The 19,683-nt window shown below is 35.8% G+C and overlaps 1 protein-coding gene across 1 annotated transcript; it reads right to left on the reverse strand.

The window, feature by feature from the left end:
- Positions 1-4,946: 4,946 nt before the first annotated feature.
- On the reverse strand, positions 4,947-15,548 carry LOC108715096 (G-protein coupled receptor 54). Its single transcript, XM_018259929.2, has 5 exons — positions 14,844-15,548; positions 10,975-11,099; positions 9,739-9,874; positions 7,486-7,724; positions 4,947-5,689 (listed from the first exon to the last, which is right to left on the reverse strand). Exons 1-5 carry the CDS (start codon positions 15,106-15,108, stop codon positions 5,315-5,317), a joined length of 1,140 nt encoding a protein of 379 aa, XP_018115418.1. The 5' UTR covers positions 15,109-15,548; the 3' UTR covers positions 4,947-5,314.
- Positions 15,549-19,683: the final 4,135 nt, after the last annotated feature.

Genomic DNA, 19,683 nt, shown 5'->3' on the forward strand with positions numbered 1-19,683 from the left:
GTATCATCAGGGGCGATCCTGGCTATTTTGCCGCCCAAGGTGGCCTTCATTCTGCCGCACCCTCCTCTGCGCCGGAGGGGGTCGGGGCATCCACGTCGCTAGTGCAGAGAGTGCAGTTGCACTCTCTGCACTAGAAGAGCTGAATTTTTAGGTTGAAAAAACTGAAATTTAGCTCTTAGTTACCAGGAGCGGCATGTTTCTCAACTTGCCTCATTGGCGGAGCGCCCCTGTGTATCATCTGCTAAATACAAGTGTTTCATTTGTTTTTAAAGGTTATTTTAGAGAACTGTTTTGTGGTGGAATACAGACAATCGCAAGAGTACCGCTGAACTCACCCATATTTTGTCCATATATTGCAATATATTTACTTTAAGCTGGCCAACTACATCAAAGTCACCTTGTCTTTAGCATAATGATTTTGGATTCTTTGTCTGTATGAATTTGGTGGTTAAAGATTCATTGCACCTCCGCTTAATGGTTTCAAATTCAGTGGTAAGCACAGCCTTCTCATTTTTTTTATTGTTGTGGTGGTAATGCCTTTGTACTGTCAATAATATAGGAGTAGTAGATGAGCTTCAATATGTTTATATCGTTGTGGAGTTGAGGGAATAAATGCATCTCTCACCTCTTTAGATTTGAATAGCAAAAGTGAAATACCCTCACATCTCTTACTGTTTCTGCTTCTAAGTTCCAAGTCTGTGTTTTTTTAATATCATGGAACAATGTACAGCAGGTTACCTATAAAACAGATGGGCACTGTCACTGTCACTGGCATCTCAAGGCACTTGCAGTAGCAGCAATATGCAAAATGGCTATAATAATTACACTTAATTCCTTCAGCTGAATATATGAAATATCGGTGTAATTTTATATATTCAGGGCTGGTACAATACTGATGAACCATAGTTATACTCTGAGGTCTAGCACAAAATTACGGATGTAGTTATAAATAGTTATAGGGTAAAACTTTTGACCTGAATCATAACAAAAGTGTTGTAAAGGTGATGCTTTTATTGGCTTACTAAAATGATAATCTCAGCAAGATTTCAGAAAATTTCAGTTTCTTCTTCAAAGCCGAAAGTGATCACATAGAGTCAGATGAAGGATCAAAATTTGCTCTAGTGTTTCAGTAGAAAGAATTATGTAAGGTGCAGAAATGTCGTACTGAATAAACCATTCCTGTAATGGTGTTCCATAAAGAAAAATCAATACTAATGTCAGTTTAACCAAAGCTAGGTATTATTTAGCATGTTTTCCCCAGAAACCCTGAAGAAATCAGTGTTTGTGAATGTGTGTAGACAAACACCAATAGTAAATGGTATGTCTCCTGGATGAGTCACCCAAATGAATCATTTGCAGCACTGTTCTTTCTTTGCTGTTTGGCAGAGATTACTTATGGACATATAATACCTGCCAGAAACCTTTGAACATTTAATGATGTCCTTGGCTTGAATATCCATATATAAAATAGTCTCTAGCACCAGTCACGCATGGAACAATGACTCAGAGCGCCAACAATGGGTGTTCCACCTAGATTCGAATCAGAGATTTGTTGGTCATAGAAGATTATCGAAATAGTTTCCCCACTTAAATGATATTTTTCATGGCTTTGTATTTATATGTAATTAGCATTCAGCTTCATTAGTTTATAAAGCAAAACTATAACTATGTTTTTCTAAATAAGCAAAACTTAAGGTTTCTTATGCTCTTCCCTTATCATTCTGCAGAATAGAAAACTGCTCTCGGACTTCTATATTAATGTTGCTTTAAAACACAATAGGGCATTATTTGTAACATATAACAATGGGTATGTCTTAATATTCATATATTATCTTCATTGTTTGTATTAAAAATGTTTTCAAAAGTAACTTCTGTCCGAAGGCTCAATTGATTTTTTTTTGTATGATGTCATACTTTTATTCTGGTTCTGCCCTTAAAAAAGTAGTACAGTGGATTATAATTATATTATCCTTCTTGTGTCATGCAAAACATAGTTATGCTTTATTTATGGCTTTAAGAACACATTACATTTATCAGTAACACATAGATTTATTAATGTTTGACCATCTATGTTCCGGGAAAGGACTGATGAAAAAATCTTCATTTTTCAGCTATTGACTGTTTTGGATTTGTAATGAATGGCATTTCAATAAAGTGTGTTTTTTCCCATGGGCAGGTTTTTGACAAATAATCTTAAATTTAGCAAGCTTTTAATTTTTGTCAGAAACCCTGTAAAAGTACGTAAAATGTAATTCAGAGGCAAGCCAGTATAATTAATTGCTGAAAACCAAGTGAATACAGGAACTTGTTTTATCATCAATCAATCATGTGAACATAGATGGCTAAACATTAATGAATCAGCCCTAAGTGTCTGTAAAATTATCATTCAGCTCTTGTGACACATTAGAACATTTGACACAGAGACATCACTTACCTATTCTGGTCTTTCCTTTAAAATAACAGTTTCTGTTTATAATAAAGTTTCTTTTAAAATAACTGGTTGACTTTGGGAATACCAAAAGTTGGGATTTGTGAATGCTATTTGGGAGGAAGTAGAAGACATTAAATAGTTGGAAACAAATAAGTTGACATGAAAATGTATTATTTATTGAGTGTGCTGTTTTTTTAAGCATATTCAGTTGGTCATCGTTGATACAGGTTGGCAACAATGACCAGTTTTGAGTTTACTGACTAACTATAAATAATTTAAGCATTATGCATCACATGAGGCTAAGGCAATAATAAAAAGCTTATACAGTATGATTGTAATTCCTTAGTTTGAAACTCCCCTTCCATGAGTAACAGATGAGATTAGCACAAAGAAGATGAATGGAATGTTTAGCACTAAGACATAAACCAAAGTTAGCAAAGTTATTTCTTATAGTAGTAACTATCTGTAACAGTGTTTTAATCCAAAAATATTTACCTTACACATCTGCTGTGTATTCGATTAATAATGGTCAGTAATTATTATACCTAACTCTTTACATTTTCAACTCAAAGGCAGTAAAGACACGTATAGGTTATTTCGTTTTGTTCTGGGATCTTCTCTCACAACCAAGGCAATTGGTGGCTATTAGAACCTGATTTGAGAACATTCATTGATTTAAATGAGAACCACAATTTCATAGCCAACCAGTTATGCAGTTCAGTCTCTTTCGTTTGCATCCCATCCTAACACATTAATAGAGCCTTATTGAAGAACAAAAGAAAGCTGGAAAGGTTTGTGTTCACAAGAAACATATTGTGTAAATAAAAACACCTTTGCACTTACTTCTGCTTGGTCTAGCTTCATCTAGTTCTTCAATGAAGCACTATCTGTTTAGTTGGGAACTGATCTGTTAGATTGCCAGTCAAGATTATATAAAAAAATACTCATATTCTCCTAATACTCATGGCCAAAACTCATATTTATCTGCTACAGTATTTATGAAATCATATAATGCTTTTATATATTTGTATGTATGTGTTTTAAATGTAAGTTCTAGAAATTATATCTCTTTGCTCTTCCAAATTTATTACAGGTGATTTTAAGGGTTTCGAGTTAGCTGGGACAGCCAAATCATTTATGAGGTACAATGTGGCCAATAAATCATGCAAAAAAGCTACCAGGCAAGCTAAAATCGATATGGAAAAGGATATTGCAGCAAGCAGTAAAAATTACAAAAAGTCCAAAATAATTTTTTTAAATATGTTAACAGTAAAAAAATTAAGCAGGAAAAGGTGGGACCTTTAATATCAATGGGGGGTCTGGTTGATGAGAACAAAAAAAAAGCTCAGATTCTGATCTCATGTTTTTCGTCTATCTACACAAATGAGGAACCAGTTAATGAAGGTTTCCTTATTAATAGTCCCAATTCTAGTAATACAACTAATGATGCATGTTTCACACATGAAGAAATTCAAAAATGACTAGAACATGTTAAAATAAATGTTCGGGGCCAGATGTATTCATCCCAGGGTACTTAGCGAGCTTAGCTCTGTGAATGCCAAACCTCTTTACTTAATTTTCCAGGATTCATTGAGGTCTGGCATAGTGCCAAGATACTGGCGAATTGCTAATGTGGTGCCGCTATTCAAAAAGGGATACCGTTCTCACCTTGTACCTTAATTTCTTTTTATGAGAAGGTAAGCAGGGATTCTGGGATGGCAGTGGATGTGATTTACTTAGACTTTGCTAAAGCATTTGATACAGTGCCATGCAGAAGGTTACTGGTTAAATTAAGGAATGTTGGCCTGGAACATAGTATTTGTACCTGTATAGAGAATTGGCTAAAAGATAGACTACAAAGTGTGGTGGTAAATGGAACATTTTCTAATTGGACCAGTGTTGGTAGTGGAGTACAACAGGGCTCTGTACTAGGTCCCTTGCTTTTCAACTTGTTTATTAATGACCTGGAGGTCGGCATTGAAAGTACTGTTTCTATTTTTGCAGATGAAATTGTGCAGAACTATATGTTCCATGCAGGGTTGGAAGACTTAAATTATGAGGGTAGACTGTCAAGGTTGAGGTTGTTTTCTCTGGAAAAAAGGCGCTTGCGAGGGGACATGATTACACTTTACAAGTACATTAGAGGACATTATAGACAAATAGCCTGGCGACATTTTTACCCATAAAGAGAACAACCGCACCAGAGGCCACCCCTTCAGACTAGAAGAAAAGAACTTTCATTTGAAGCAATGTAGGGGGTTCTTCACAGTCAGGACAGTGAGGTTGTGGAATGCACTGCCGGGTGATGTTGTGATGGCTGATTCAGTTAATGCCTTTAAGATTGGCTTGGATGATTTCTTGGGCAGACATAATATCAAAGGCTATTGTGATACTAAGCTCTATAGTTAGTATATCATTTATGTGAAAGTACGGAGGGGTGTGTGTATGGAAGCTGGGTTTTCATTTGGAGGGGTTGAACTTGATGAACTTTGTCTTTTTTTAACCAGATTTAACTATGTAACTATGTAACTATATGCTTCATATGTAAATGTAAAAATACTGAAATGTAAAAAAAATACTCCAAAAATCTAAACCAGGTTTCATTTGAAATTAGAATATTATATGGTGCAGACTTAGATTTAAAACAGACCTTAGAATTATGGATAAGCGGAGGCCCAAACATCCCACAGAGACCAATAAACAGTGACAGTCTATGGCATCTTAAAGCAGCCCCTCTGAAATTTGCTTGAATACACAGATTTCACAGAAGTCCGGCCCACTTGCTATAATCATAAGTGCTTTGCTTCAGTTTAACTAAGTCCCCTGAAAGCATCCAACTTGATTTGTTAAGTGCATGTAAACAATCCAAAAATCTGATAGTTACTACTTAAGTTCATTATTGGTGGACTCCATGGCAACAAACTTCATTTCATTATTCACAGTTGCAGATGTAATACTTCCATCCCTTACTTTGTTTCGAAACATAAAAGGAAAGGCTTTCTTGAAAGACTTTCTGAAGCTTGCTCCCATGAAGCCATAGACTATGGGATTGATTGAAGAGTTTGCGTAGGACATGCAATTGGCCCACGTTTTGATTTTGTAGGTTGCATAGTTGGCTTGAAAGCCTGGGTAAAATCCTTGAAATAGGCTGAAGAGCTGAATGGGACCCCAGCAAATAGTGAAAAGCAGAACAATCACTATAACCATCTTGGAGATTTTGCTTCTCATAGCAATAGTTCTCTCTGATAGCAGTTGGACCTGGCATTAAGAAGCAGAAGAAGATGGTGAAAATGGAAAAGAGTCTTAAATGAGATTCTATTCTACCTCAAATACCAAAACCAGTAAATCAAAAAAGTTGCATGATTACATAATGGTATGGTATAATTTAACTATCTACATTCTTTGAGAAAGAGAACATTTTTGTTGCATGCATGCCATTAACATTAATATATATATAAAGGCAAATCCGCAGTGAACAAATGTTTAGTGCACTCAGCATTGTGTATTTATTGGCGGTAAAGCAAAATAAATACACAATGAATGTAAGAAATAAATACACAATGAATGTGAGATGATGCCTTTGCTTACTTTGCCTTAACACCATATTACACAAAACTATAGCCATACTTTATGTAACGTTTAAGTGAAATTAAAGTGAAAATAAATTGAAAACAAAATCTGCCCAGAAAAAGGGTGCATTTTCCTTTGAAAGCAGAGGCCTGCCTTGTTGTTCATTTTAGGATCTCTGTGTGGCCCAACATCTGGCCAGTTCTGAAAAGATGCAGAGATGTATTAAATGAATCAGTAGGGCCACCTCAGAAACATTTATATAGATATAGAAAAATTGTAGTGTTCAGTGTAGATTTGATTAGAGGCATCTTGTGCTATGATTTGACTGAGCCAGTGTAGAGGAACTCTTGCATAAACATGCAACTTTATTCCGTGTTCAGGGCATGTACTTCTCTGTCTGTCTAATAGTTGAATTGAATGCAGTAATACAAGCTCAGCAGACAGACATATCAGTAACTTGAAACAGGTATGAAATGAAAGGGATGGCCTTTTCCAACAAATACAGCTGCTCCTTATTAAATAGTACAAATTCACAACCTTACTTGCTTTTAGGCTCAAACTCTTTTTAACACATGACAATGATACTTAGAAATTGGCACAGAATTATACAGAAACAGTATTTGCTTTGTCTTACAAACATATAGCTTTCCCTCCAGTGGTGGCTGCGGGGGGGGGGCTTACAGGCCAAGGTGGCCTGGCCGAGGGGGTCCACTTTATGGTACTTTGTAGTCCCCAGCTACTTCTAAACTTGCGGTTGACTGGGCACAAACTAGCTGACAGGCCTGGAGGGGAAGGAGGTTGGACTCGAGCATCTGTGCTGGCCCCCCTCCAGATATTATTTGTGTGGGGCCGGGCCTGAACAAGGTACATTACTGTTGCCCTCAGTTCTTATTCAGAGCGTTAGACTAAAGATGTTCTTAGACATAAAATTTGTGAACCTGACCCATATGAAGGTTTTTTATATTGGAGAGGTTTGCAATTTTTTAGTAATTACAGGTTTTTAAAACAACATGTAAAAAGATGGTTTCATATTGTTTAGCTAATTCTGTTCCTACTTCATTGTTTAGCCCCTAATTCACAATTAATCAAAAGCTGTGCCATAGTTTAAAGAGTTAATTCCACAACCTGCTATGCCAAACAAAGAATTACAGGAGTTGCATTCTATTTGTATTCTATTTACTCTGCACTTTTCTTTACAGTTTAATTTTTTTTCCAGGAAATTTCATTGTTATACTATATAACTGTTTAAAAAAGAAAAGGCACCATGTGTTGTGCTTATTCTACCTTCTACCTCAGGTGGGGGGGTGGATGCTGCAGGGAGCAAAATAAAATCTAGACTCAAGGGATGATGAGGCCTCAAAATAAACAATTTGTTTAAATAAATTTATTCTGAAACATCATTTAAAAAATCTGTGTAACAACAGTTACAGCAAAGTAATCAATAGTTAATAATGACTGACATAAAATAAAGGGGTATAGGTTACCTGGTAATTGTTGTCAGTTGGCTCCACAACTGGCCGTCCAACTCTTTTCAGCATCAGTGAGTAACACAGACATATGGTCAGTAATGGCAGCAAGTAAACAGCTAGGAACTGGTACAAGATGCAAACCTTCTTCATAATATCTGATGGGAATTGCTCTATGCAGTAAGTTCTTGGCCCATACCAGTAGCCTTTTTGGATCTTTTGATAAGGTATGATTGGTGTAGACAGAAGTAGTGATCCTGTTAAGAAAGGACATGGAATGTTCATTATATTTATATTTATTATTATAGATGGGTTTTAATGGGTTTACATCACTCAAGTTTGCTTAATTAAAAAAATCTCTTATTAATGGTTCAGCATCAACAAGGTAAAACTACATGAAGATATTCAATATTATCAAAGATAAAATACCTGTTGACTGATAGTTATTCATGGAAGCCTTTTATTGGTCCATTCAAGAAACTGCTATGCAGGAAACTAGCAATCTAAAACTCTATAAATTTATTTATATATTTTTTTAATTAACAATTTTTAAGTTGATCCGAGCCATACAAATCTAAGGCAATATCTAACACTTGTCACTCCAATAAAATTATTCCGAATCCTATTTTATCGCATAAGTCAAGGAAAATAAACGTTACTTACACGATATAAATGATTTGAATCTTGTTTCCTTCAGACATAGAGGAGGGGCAGGCAATATTTGATTGACTGATATTTCTAAATGAGTAACATGTTTTAGGGGCTGCCCTGTTAGATGGAACTACCTTTATGTCAGGTGGCATTGCCCCATAGTCTCAGTATTTTGGACGGAGGTATTTCAAATGGATTCCCAGATTATAGGGATAACTATTGAACCTAACATCAAATCAGCATTGTTATCCCTACCTTACCCTAAATGTACATTACAGCCACACTGCCTTGTGTCTCAAATAATAGTGGCCACGCCCTGGGTCTTTGCATTACATTGGCTAGTCCCCTCTCTTTCCATCCCTTTTGTTATGATAGGCTTAAATGTATTCAATGTAAGCATTATGTTTCAGCCCTTCTGGGTGATAAATTAGACTGTCATATGGCCATCTGGTTGCCATGGAATAATTACCTTTTAAACTTAACAAGATAGCTGTAATATCCATACTGAGATTGTGATCTGTATGCTTTGTTTTCCCTTTGTTTAAATAACCTTACTCTAAAATCTATTATTTTCCTGCATACAATGTATCTATACTCAAGCATGCATGTGGAGACCTTTTGTAGTGTTACATCTTTTTTCCGTCATCCACATTGCATAATTGCACTGTTTGTAATGATACTTGGAAACATTGATATAAATAAAGAGTTGTTCAAAAAATCTAACGCAATGAGAGTACTATTTTTTTTACAGTTCATTGCAAATCTGGTTCAAAATTTGAGTACTGCATCATTTGTGTAGGCAATGCTACTGCTACTAATCTGAAAATGAAAGGTTTAGTAAGGGTGTTTGCTTCAGAAACAATTTATATACATTAGCTGCTCTGTAGCCATGGGACAGCCAATTCTACCTAAGGTTAGTTTGAGATGGTTGAAGAATTGCTGAAAATTCCTTTCAATTCCATATGAACTGAAATCCCCAAATGTAAAATGCTTGTGGCTAACAGGTATAATCACACAAAAATATGCAAGGAGGTATTTTTGTGAAATTCTGCAGGTTCGCTGCATGTAGTGTTTTAAAGAAAACTCTTAAAAGTCATCCAGATAATTAAGTATTTTGAGATGCTTTACTGCCCACTGGAGAAGTGATTTACTATGAGCAACAAAGCGTCCTGTTTGCTGTTACCCTGACTTACAACTTACATAAGAGACAACAGATAAGCTCCTTATAATATAATTGTTTTAATTACAAAGTTGGCCATACTACCCCACTATTGAGAACACAAAACTGTTCAGTGTACAGGTAGGGGACCTGTTATCCAGGACGCTCGAGACCTGAGGTTTTCCAGATAATGTATCTTTCTGTGATTTAATCTTCCTACCTAAAGTCAACTAGAAAATCCTTGAAACATTAAATAAACCAAACAGATAATAGAGATATCGTTCTTTGCAACTAGGATTTATTTTTTGCCTTTACATCAACTTTAAGTATTTTGTTTATGAAAACTTGATTTTCACATTTGGGGTTTTTATAAAACTCACGCAGGCATAATTTATATTTTTACTTTAGACTACCTTCATCTATTTAGGCATTTTTTGAAATTTACAATTGTATGATTGTACCTATCCATATGCAGATGCTAACAAGCATGGCTACTTTTGGGGTGCGATGACGCAGAGATCTCAGTGGGTACAGTGTGGCATAGCATCGGTCGGCACTCATTGCTGTCAGGGTGATACAAGTGGCCTGCACTGTTACCTAGATGTAAAAATAAAGGAAATAGTTGCTGTAACAATAGAGAAGAAGAGACTCTTTGAATTAATAATTGTTTACATTTTTATCACTTTGGATTGTAATGATCTAATATTATTGCAGGGTATTATGTTATGTAAATTGATCCTTTTTCAAAACTGGAGATGTAATGGTGCTATTATTAAAATTATACCTCAAGACAGATGTGTGCACAATTTTTGCTATAAGTTAATGGTCCAACATTTTTGTTCAGTCCCTTCTTAGCTCAAAACAATGTTACATTTATATCAGAACATCACTGTAACATTTAAATTTCTTCTTCTTTTAGAAGAACTTCATACAGCTTGGAAACCATGTCCTTTGTAAGAAGGAAATAATGGCACTATGCATTTTTTTTTATTTATTAGTATTCTAAATGAGCAAACTAACAAAATTACTGTTAAATATTTTTTTACTTACATAAGTATAAAAAAAATTCAGAGAGGAATACCATCCTCTACAAGAATACAGCAATATTTAAAGAATGGATTGTTATCATGGCAAAGAAATCTTGAATTTAAAATGATTTTTGTAAATGATCTCCAAGCAGTCCACTGAACAAGGATGTGCATTATTAAGATGAAAGGGGCACCCGTCTGTTCACAAGAATGAAAATATATCTTTATTCCAGACAAAAATGCAGTCATAGTCCAGCCAATGCCCTAGAATCATACAGTTAGCTTTATATTGGAAGCCAATCAACATTTAAACTAGTTATGGTAAAGAAATGTATCCCACAATGGGAATCTTTATACCGGTATCTGTATATAATACACAAAAGCCATGAATATCTTGTAAATTATATCCTTATAAACGGTGAGTTCTGATGTCATCAGTTATAAATGGTGAGTTCTGATGTCATTTCTGTCACACTGTTTATTATAATAAATAAAGTACCACCGGTTGCAAAATATGAGTATATTACAAGTTACCTCGGAGTTCCATGACCTGTATAATGGTCATGAAACTCCTCGGTAACTTATAATATCCTTATATTTTACAAGAGGGGGTACTTTATTCACTTTATTATGTAGTACTTCTTTATTTCAGAATATAACATGTGTTACCTGCTGTAAATAGGCCACAAACTTGCACATGAAGTCTCCAAATATCCAACTGGGAAGAGGATAGAGTGTTGCAGTGAAAGGCACACAGCACACAAGGAACATAATATCAGTGGATGCCAAGTTTGCTGGGGGCACAGAGATGCAAAGATCAATGATTGTAACATACAGTCTTTCTCCTAAAATGACATATATACTGTTCTTTCATGTTACATGATCCAATCAGCCACACTGAAGCTTCCTGGCAGAACTGTTGGGATCCCAAAATAAAGACTTGCACAGAAAACCATGATTTCTCACGTGTATCCTATAGAATGGTTGCCAGTGAAAGCTGATGCTCCAAACTACCCAGAAACACTAAGGGGCAGATTTATCAAGGGTCGAATTTCGAAGTAGAAAATACTTTGTAATTCAACCATCGAATAGAATCCTACGACATTTGAATTTGAAGTCGGAGGATTTTATTCATCGTACGATTGTATACCTATCGTAGTACAATCGTACAATCGTACTTCGAATTGTGCGATTCGAACGATTTTATCGTAGGATTATACAATTTTCCTTTGAATACAAAAAACTTGCTCTGGAAGGTCCCCATAGGCTAACATAGCACTTCGGCAGGTTTAAGTTGGAGAAGTATTGAAGTCGAAGTTTTTTTAAAGAGACAGTTCTTCGATTATCGTATGGTCGAACGATTTTTACTTTGAATCGAAATCGAAGTAAATTTGAGGTCGTAGTATACTATTTTATGGTCGAAGTATTCAAAAAATTACTTTGAATTTCGAATTTGTTTACTTCGAAAATACCCTCAAATTCACTTCGACCCTTGAAAAATCTGCCCCTAAACTTATTTACATCTTTCTTTCTCTATAAAAGTAGGGAAATACATTTTTACTAACTGGGACAAAAGTTTCCTTTTGTGCTGTGAGTAGTGGCGTTTGGAAGGTTTGTCCAGATCTAAAGACTGAGCCTGTTGTATTTGATATAAATTTCCTAGATCAAAGTGTCAAAGTGAAATTAGGGTACATCTATAAAAGAATAAGCACATGAAGTACATTGCAAAATTTTTATTGATACCATGCCTACTTTTTGAACCACTCAATTTGTGGTCACACCACAAAGTTCCATTACATAAAAAGCAGAAAATGAAAACGTTAGCATGTTATACTTTGCGGCCGCTGTCACACTGCTGTCAATGCAAAAGCAGCTCCCCTACAACAGAATCCTGGGGAGGGTAAGCCAAATAAAAGGAACACTCTTCAGACAATAGCTGCTGGAGTGGACACATTTAATTTGCCTGTGCCATTGTAACCTGTATTATGTGTTTACTATTATTATCAATTATTATTGGAAATTGCTCTCTCCATAGTATCTGTCTTACTATCCTTTCGCAATTTTTCCATGTTCCAATACCAGTTGCAGCGAGCCTCTTCTGTCCTAATACAGAGTCCATAATTCAATAGGTATCTCTGTTTAGCAACAAAAAAAATTCTCAGCCTGTTCATTTGGCCAATCCTAGTATTGCTGTTCTGTACCCATTTGGAATTATGAATACAGTAAATGCACAGTGAGGGTGATATAAACCTTGTGGTTTTCCTGCCAGATAGACAATTGAGGCACATTTATAAACCCAGGGCAGTCACCCACTGCAACAATTTATTGATTAGCTTTTTGAGCCAGCTGCACATACTAATGAAAGCAAATATCTGTTTCGTTGCCATGAGTTACTGCATAAGTACAAACTTGAAATAAACAACCCTTTAAGTTTACAAAAAGAGAAAAAATAATATTGCCATCAATATTTCTCTTAATATCATAGGAAATAAAACTTAGAACAACTGATGCCATATATTTTAGTACCACCAGCAAGGGTAAGGAAGGTGAGAAACAATAATCTAGATACTGAACCTTGCACAGCCCTCGTTGTTTAGAATATGCCTCCATCTAATGGCAATTGTAGGAAACTCACCTAAAATATAAAGCTTGCAAGTTAGTTCATGCAAACATTAAGCCAACAATTATTCTCTCTCTCTGGTTTCTGGTCTCTTATTATTTCAATATTGTTTTGTATCCACGTGTGAGAAATGCGTAAAGGCACAAGAGTTGACCTGAGTATTTATTTGTTCTGTGTTCAGGACAGGAAGAAAAGAATGATTTTGAACTGTAAAAAATATAATGTTTTAAAGATCTGGGTCAACATATATTCTGTAAATAAACATGCCCAGGCTTCCTCTGCGCACGCATCCCTACTAAAACTATAAGTTATATCAGTCAGAAGGAAACGATCGTTCAATAAGAGGCAGTACTGTTTTCATTTAGCTTGCACCACTCCCAACCCAGCTTGAACAAAGAAAGCAGATGGGGTGGCAGCATGGTGGCACAGTGGGTAACATTTCTGCTCCACAGTGCTAGAGACAACTACAACAAGGTTTCATTTCCTAACAGCTTACATGTCACGTGGAGTTAGTAAGGTACATCAGTTTCACCCCAAGAACATATTAACAGACAGTTGAAAATGTGCTTTGGGGACATGCCTTTGATAGATTCCAGTGAACGCCTTCCGGACCAAAGGCCCCTAAAACTATTTGGGGCAGAAACAGTCATGCTCTTAATGGTACCACTAGCCCCAATTAACTAAGTCTGCTGTAATTACACACACACACAGGTCCTAATACTGACCAACTTCTCCCCACTGATTTCTATGTACTGTATGTAGCAGCCAATTTGGCTTGAAAGCCCATATACTCAAACATGGTGATAATATAATAGCTGAGTGAAAAAGTGTACAGTAACCTGCTATCTTGCAAGCTGACATTATTACATTATTAGAAGCCCAATGTACAGACACATATATTACAGCAAATTGTACTTACTTGAGAAGAAAATCTCTCAGGAAGAAAATACCTGCATTTATCATGAATGTTATTGGAAAACTGCAGTTTTATGTGCTGTGCTTGTCAAATGAAGAGGCTGATATAGATTTGCAGTTATCGGATCTGGCTATGAGTTCTATAGTAATGTTTGCCTCACCTATTCCTATAAGTTTTATGTTAGCAATTCTTATAGCAATTATTATAGCTGCAGAAAACATCACAATGTTAGTTTAAATCTTAAGGCTTATGTCAAAAGCCATCAGCATGTTTCCCAAAACTGCCCTGCCATCTTAACTTTAATGGAAACTGCTTGACACAGAAGGTACAGGCATGTATCAATCCAAAAATGCTCTGACGCACATTATCAATCATTTCATGTCCTGTGAGAACAAATACATTTTTTTGCTACAAAAATTATTCTCTAATAGAAAAGAAAATTAGGCACATTTACAGGCACAAGTGCAAATTGCCATTTTTGTAACTAAAATGATTTCAATGCTTTCAGTTTTCAAAATTCCAGCATAACAACAGGTATCTGGAAAAAAAAAAATTGAAAACTGTACCATGTACCTTACATCTTATTCAGAAACAGCAAAGCAGGCAGGCTTTCAGCACAAGATTCAGCTATTGTGTATAAAGGCAAATACAGTTGTTAATACAGTGCTACGCAATATGTTGGCGCTATATAAATACATGTTAATAATAATAATAATATTGTATAAATGCATGGTTTTGCACCTATCCCTTGCATTTGTGTTTGCAAATGAGCCCTAATAACCCCTGTAAATAATATACAACTTTATATACAATGACTTTACATCAGTTGTGTAAAGAGATTATGTTGATATCCATGTATTACTTCATGATAATTAAAATTATTAATTTGTGTGTAATAAGATATTAAATATATATATATACACAGCTTTAAGCTCCTATAGTCTTAACACCAGTGTTCCACTTGCAGCTGGGTATTCTCAATATCCAGTTGCTTTTACTTACCTATATAAAAGTTGGTGGCAGTCCTCATCTGTCTGTGTTTGGAGATGACATAAATAACAAGAGAGTTTCCAATCAGCCCAACCAACATGATCAGGGCGAAGAAAAGAGGCACAAGCCAGGCATCAGTTAATAATGGTGGGGGTCCAGTCTCAGTCCAGTTCAACAGGGATTCATTGGTCCTGTTTACATCCCCCAACATGCTGCTGTTTATTGTCCCCCAGGACAGATTCAGCATCTCATCAAGTATTTCTTCTTCGAGAGCCATCAACAGGTAGGAGGCAGAAGTTTAAAGGGATTAAAGAGTAGAAGCCCAGCTGCAGCGTAAAGATCAAATAGGAAAAATGCCCTTCTTTTTAGCAATATTTATTTTACAGAGAAACACCCATATTGTAATGCTGCATCAGTGCAAAAATCCTTATTCTTTACAGTAAAAAGATTTGCAGATGAGATGGTAAAAGCCCTTTCATGTTTAATTCACATGCTTTGTTTCATTGCCTTGCAGGAGCTTTCCTCTTGACATTTTTTGTTTGTGCATTTCCAGGACTGAGCGAGGTTATGCTCTGCTTCCATAGACAGCACAGAAGTGACAGATAACTCTCTATTCTGTGCTTTATAGTGCAAATGGTAGCACGTGGAAGAAAAATCCTCGGTGTACAGTTGCCAGGCAGCAAAGCACATCCCAGCTACTGTAGTGTTTTATTTTTTATTTTTTTTGGGGCTCGGCATGAATATAACCTTTTTTTTTCATGCTCATCACACATGAGAGCTAAGAGGAAAGAAAGAATGATGTGATCATGATATTATGTTTTAGGTATATAGGATCTATTATCTGGAATGCTTTGGAGACATTTAAATATGTGGATATTTTCCTCATGTAACTCAGGGTTTGCTATATGTGTTGCATCTGTAAGTGACCAATTAGTGACCATGAAAGTATCCTATTCACTGCAGCACACTGGGAGTTGAATATTTGTGCAACAAAGTGTTTATTAGCTCATAGTAGACATACAAAGCAGGCAACTTTTCGGACCCCACTGGGTCCTTTATCAAGCCTATACACACCACACTCTGTGAATGTTTAAGTAGTGTTCCCAATTTTGGAAGGGGAGATAAATGGGGAGGGGAAGTTGGAGGGAAATAAACCATATAACATCCAATGTGCTGATTAGAAGAAAGTGTCCATCATCCTGGTTTTATGTACATCAGTCCAGGGGTCTCAGGTAAGTACATCCAATCACGTTAAAAAGTCCTTTATAGTCAATTAAAAAATCGATTAGTGCATAATCATTTGTAAGTGTTAAATAAGTAAATAGAATGAAATGGAACCATATTGAACTATATTACACTTCAGTGACATCTGAGACGCTAAAGGTACCTTATTGTGTGATTCTTCAGAATTGCAGAAACTGGTGCCCGCACTCAGAGATTCCTATGGTTCAATATCCTTAGAAAAAGAAAAGAAAAAACAATTAACATTTAACAATTGACATTTGTAACCATAATATTTGTGTTTCAGATATAGTGTTACAAAAATGTTGTATCTCATAACATAAAATGTCTACATACCCAATCAATCGTAGATAAACATGGCCGGAGTATAAACTTTAAATCCCCGTGGCCAGACTGAGTCTAATCTGTGAATCCACTGCATCTCCTTTTTATGTAATAACATGAGTATATTCCCTCCTCTTAACATTCACAGAGTGTGGTGTGTATAGGCTTGATAAAGGACCCAGTGGGGTCCGAAACATTGCCTGCTTTGTATGTCTACTATGAGCTAATAAAACACTTTGTTGCACAAATATTCAACTCCCAGTGTGCTGCAGTGAATAGAATACTTTGATCTGAATTTCTGACCTATGCAGGCCTGGTCGATATACTGCAACAGCACCTGGAACCAAACGGGAAACGGAGGAGGTAGAGCACTCCAATTCTGAGTGGAACTGCAATTTTTTTGCAAGTTGAAAATTCACACAACTGAAGTTTATCCATGTCCTTGTGTCACTTGCAAGCCTCACTTTACTTATAGGTGCAAGTTGCAGCATTTAGCCTACAGTTTACTAGCTTTGGTTTTTTATGTTGTGCAGGGCACAACATTTTATACCTGATGGCACTGGGTGCAATTGCACTAAAATGCTTGGAAAGACTGTTGCCCGATGGGTTAAAATATGGTGAATTGTACAGTTTTGCCTCTTTAGTAAATGAAGTGTTAAAATACTTTATTTTAAGTGATGTTCCATTTAAAGTTCTGATTGGTTTTACTGGGAAGACTGTAACATATAAATGTTGTTTTTTTCTAAATAGATAGGATTGGACAATAGGATAATATGAGTTTTTAGACAAAGAAGCATTAACATCCTAAAATGAGGAGAAACAGTGCTTAGCAACAAAGTACCATTTATATTTTTTTTCTACTCTGTTTCTACTTTAACTACTCTCTCATTAACCAACTTCCCAGACTTACGGTACATTAAAATAAATACAATACTTGTGCGAACATAATCAAGAGAGATTTCTAACAGAATGTCATTATAACCTTCTAACAAATTGTAAAAGAACAGTCTAATTAAACCTATTTAATGCTACAAAACACCTTCTTTCTCTGCAAAAAATTTTCAAATTATTAAATTATTTAACTATAATTATAATTTGAATATGTGAGTCATATTGTAAGTATAAGCTCTAAGTAGCTGAATGGCTTAAATGAGCCATTGATTTAAAACAAACAATATAAACAGACATATATACTGTGTATATATCTATTATAATATATATATATGTATATATATATATATATATATATATATATATATATATATATATATATATATATATATTTCCACAATTTGCTTTTTAGGGCCACTGCTATCTTCCAGTCATTTTAATGGGAAACAAATAACTGCACGAGTAAATGCAGTTACCAGCCCAAAAAGGTTCTAGTGCGTGTCTGAACTTGCATATAACTATAAAGAGTTATATCTGCCCTGTAGGACAGCACAGACATTCACCAGAAGGAGTATATTGTTAAGTCAATCCTACCCGCCCTGTATGCCTGTGTATGCATGCAGCTGCAAGACAATAAGCTTATTTTCTTGTAACTAACTATATTTATATCTGCTAATCCGTGGGAAAAATAATTCCTATTTAACAAACACAATATCATTTAATTGTTTTAAAAGTTTTGGTTGTGCTGTCTGGTTAGTAATTTTTTAAAAAAAAATTAATTCTGCCTTTGATATGAAATTATACCTGTCAATTACATTCCTCTTATTGGATAATTAAAGACATAGTTAAACATTATAACCGTGAGTAAATGTTCTAAAGGGGTAACAAGCAAATTATTCTTTAGTTTTGCTGTGTGCAAGTTACTCAAGCTTTGATGGCAATTATTGGGCTGGAGCAAAAGATTCTATTGCTTTTATGTGACTATTCTCCTTGGTTTAATCATTCTTTCCTTACTAGAATTTTGTATTGTGTAGAGCATAACTTGTGGAAATTCGTCCTTTAAATTCTTCACCTGCAAAATAATGCCTCTGACAAGTCCGGGGGCCTGGGGAAAAGTTGCTTGACAACGTCCTGTCATCCCCCTAGGCCTCCCTGCCCAATTGCACTGCAGGCCTCTTGCTACTCATGAGACACTTAGGGGGAGATTTACATAGGGTCGAATATCAATGGTTAATTAACCCTCGATATTCGACTGCCGAATTGAAATCCTTCGACTTCGAATATCGAAGTCGAAGGATTTAGCACTATTCCTACGATCGAACGATCGAAGGAATAATCGTTCGATCAAACGATTAAATCCTTCAAATCGAACGATTCGAAGAATTTCAATCCATCGATGGAAGGATTTTCCTTCGATCAGAAAATTGTTAGGAAGCCTATGGGGACCTTCCCCATAAGCTAACATTGGCCTCAGTAGGTTTTAGGTGGCGAAATAGGGGGTCGAAGTATTTTTTAAAGAGACAGTACTTCGACTGTTGAATGGTCGAATAGTGGAACGATTTTTAGTTCGAATCGTTCGATTCAAAGTCGTAGTCGAAGGTCGAAGTAGCCTATTCGATGGTCGAAGTAGCCTATTCGATGGTCGAAGTAGCCATATTCGACCATTCGAAATTCTAAGTATTTTTTCTTCTAATCCTTCACTCGAGCTAAGTAAATGGGCCCTTTACATCTGGCCCTTGCCCAATGCATTATGTGCTCTGATTGAAAGTCTGGCTTAAGGCACAGCACTGGTAAAACTTCTTTTTAAAGTAGGATCTTAGCTTCCTTGCACCTTGTTCTTGGAATGTGTTCTGAATGACTTGTATGCTAGGTGGTGCCAACAGACACCCCCTGCAGCCCAACCTCTTGCTCTTTCTGTAAGCAGTGCCAAATTCCATTAGGGTAGGGAGCTCTATAATCAAAATTGATTTAATATAAATATTATTTTATTGTAGACTCACAGCCTGATTAAATCAAAATTTTCATTTATCAGGACAATGTCTGTAGCCTTACACATTTCATGCTCCAAAAGACCATAATCATATGCCTATTAAGTCTTCTGGAACATGAAACATGTAAGGCTACAGAGATGGTGCTTATTTCTACTACTTTTGAGTGCTGTTTTATTTGGAGCATGTTGTTGATATCTGTTGCTGTAGATATCAGCTTCTTCCACTCAAAGAATGTCCAACAATAACAAGGAAATCAGTAAAGACTAATTATTTTTTTTCTCTCTTAGTCAGTTGTGTCAACAACCCCCCTTTCCAGAATGGACTGAGTAGGTTATGGGGACTATAGGACATATCATCCTAATATCAATATACTTTGCAAGTAACATAGTCAATCATTTTTTTTT

The sequence above is a fragment of the Xenopus laevis genome, chromosome 4S, assembly GCF_017654675.1.
Source record: "Xenopus laevis strain J_2021 chromosome 4S, Xenopus_laevis_v10.1, whole genome shotgun sequence".
Taxonomy (NCBI): domain Eukaryota; kingdom Metazoa; phylum Chordata; class Amphibia; order Anura; family Pipidae; genus Xenopus; species Xenopus laevis.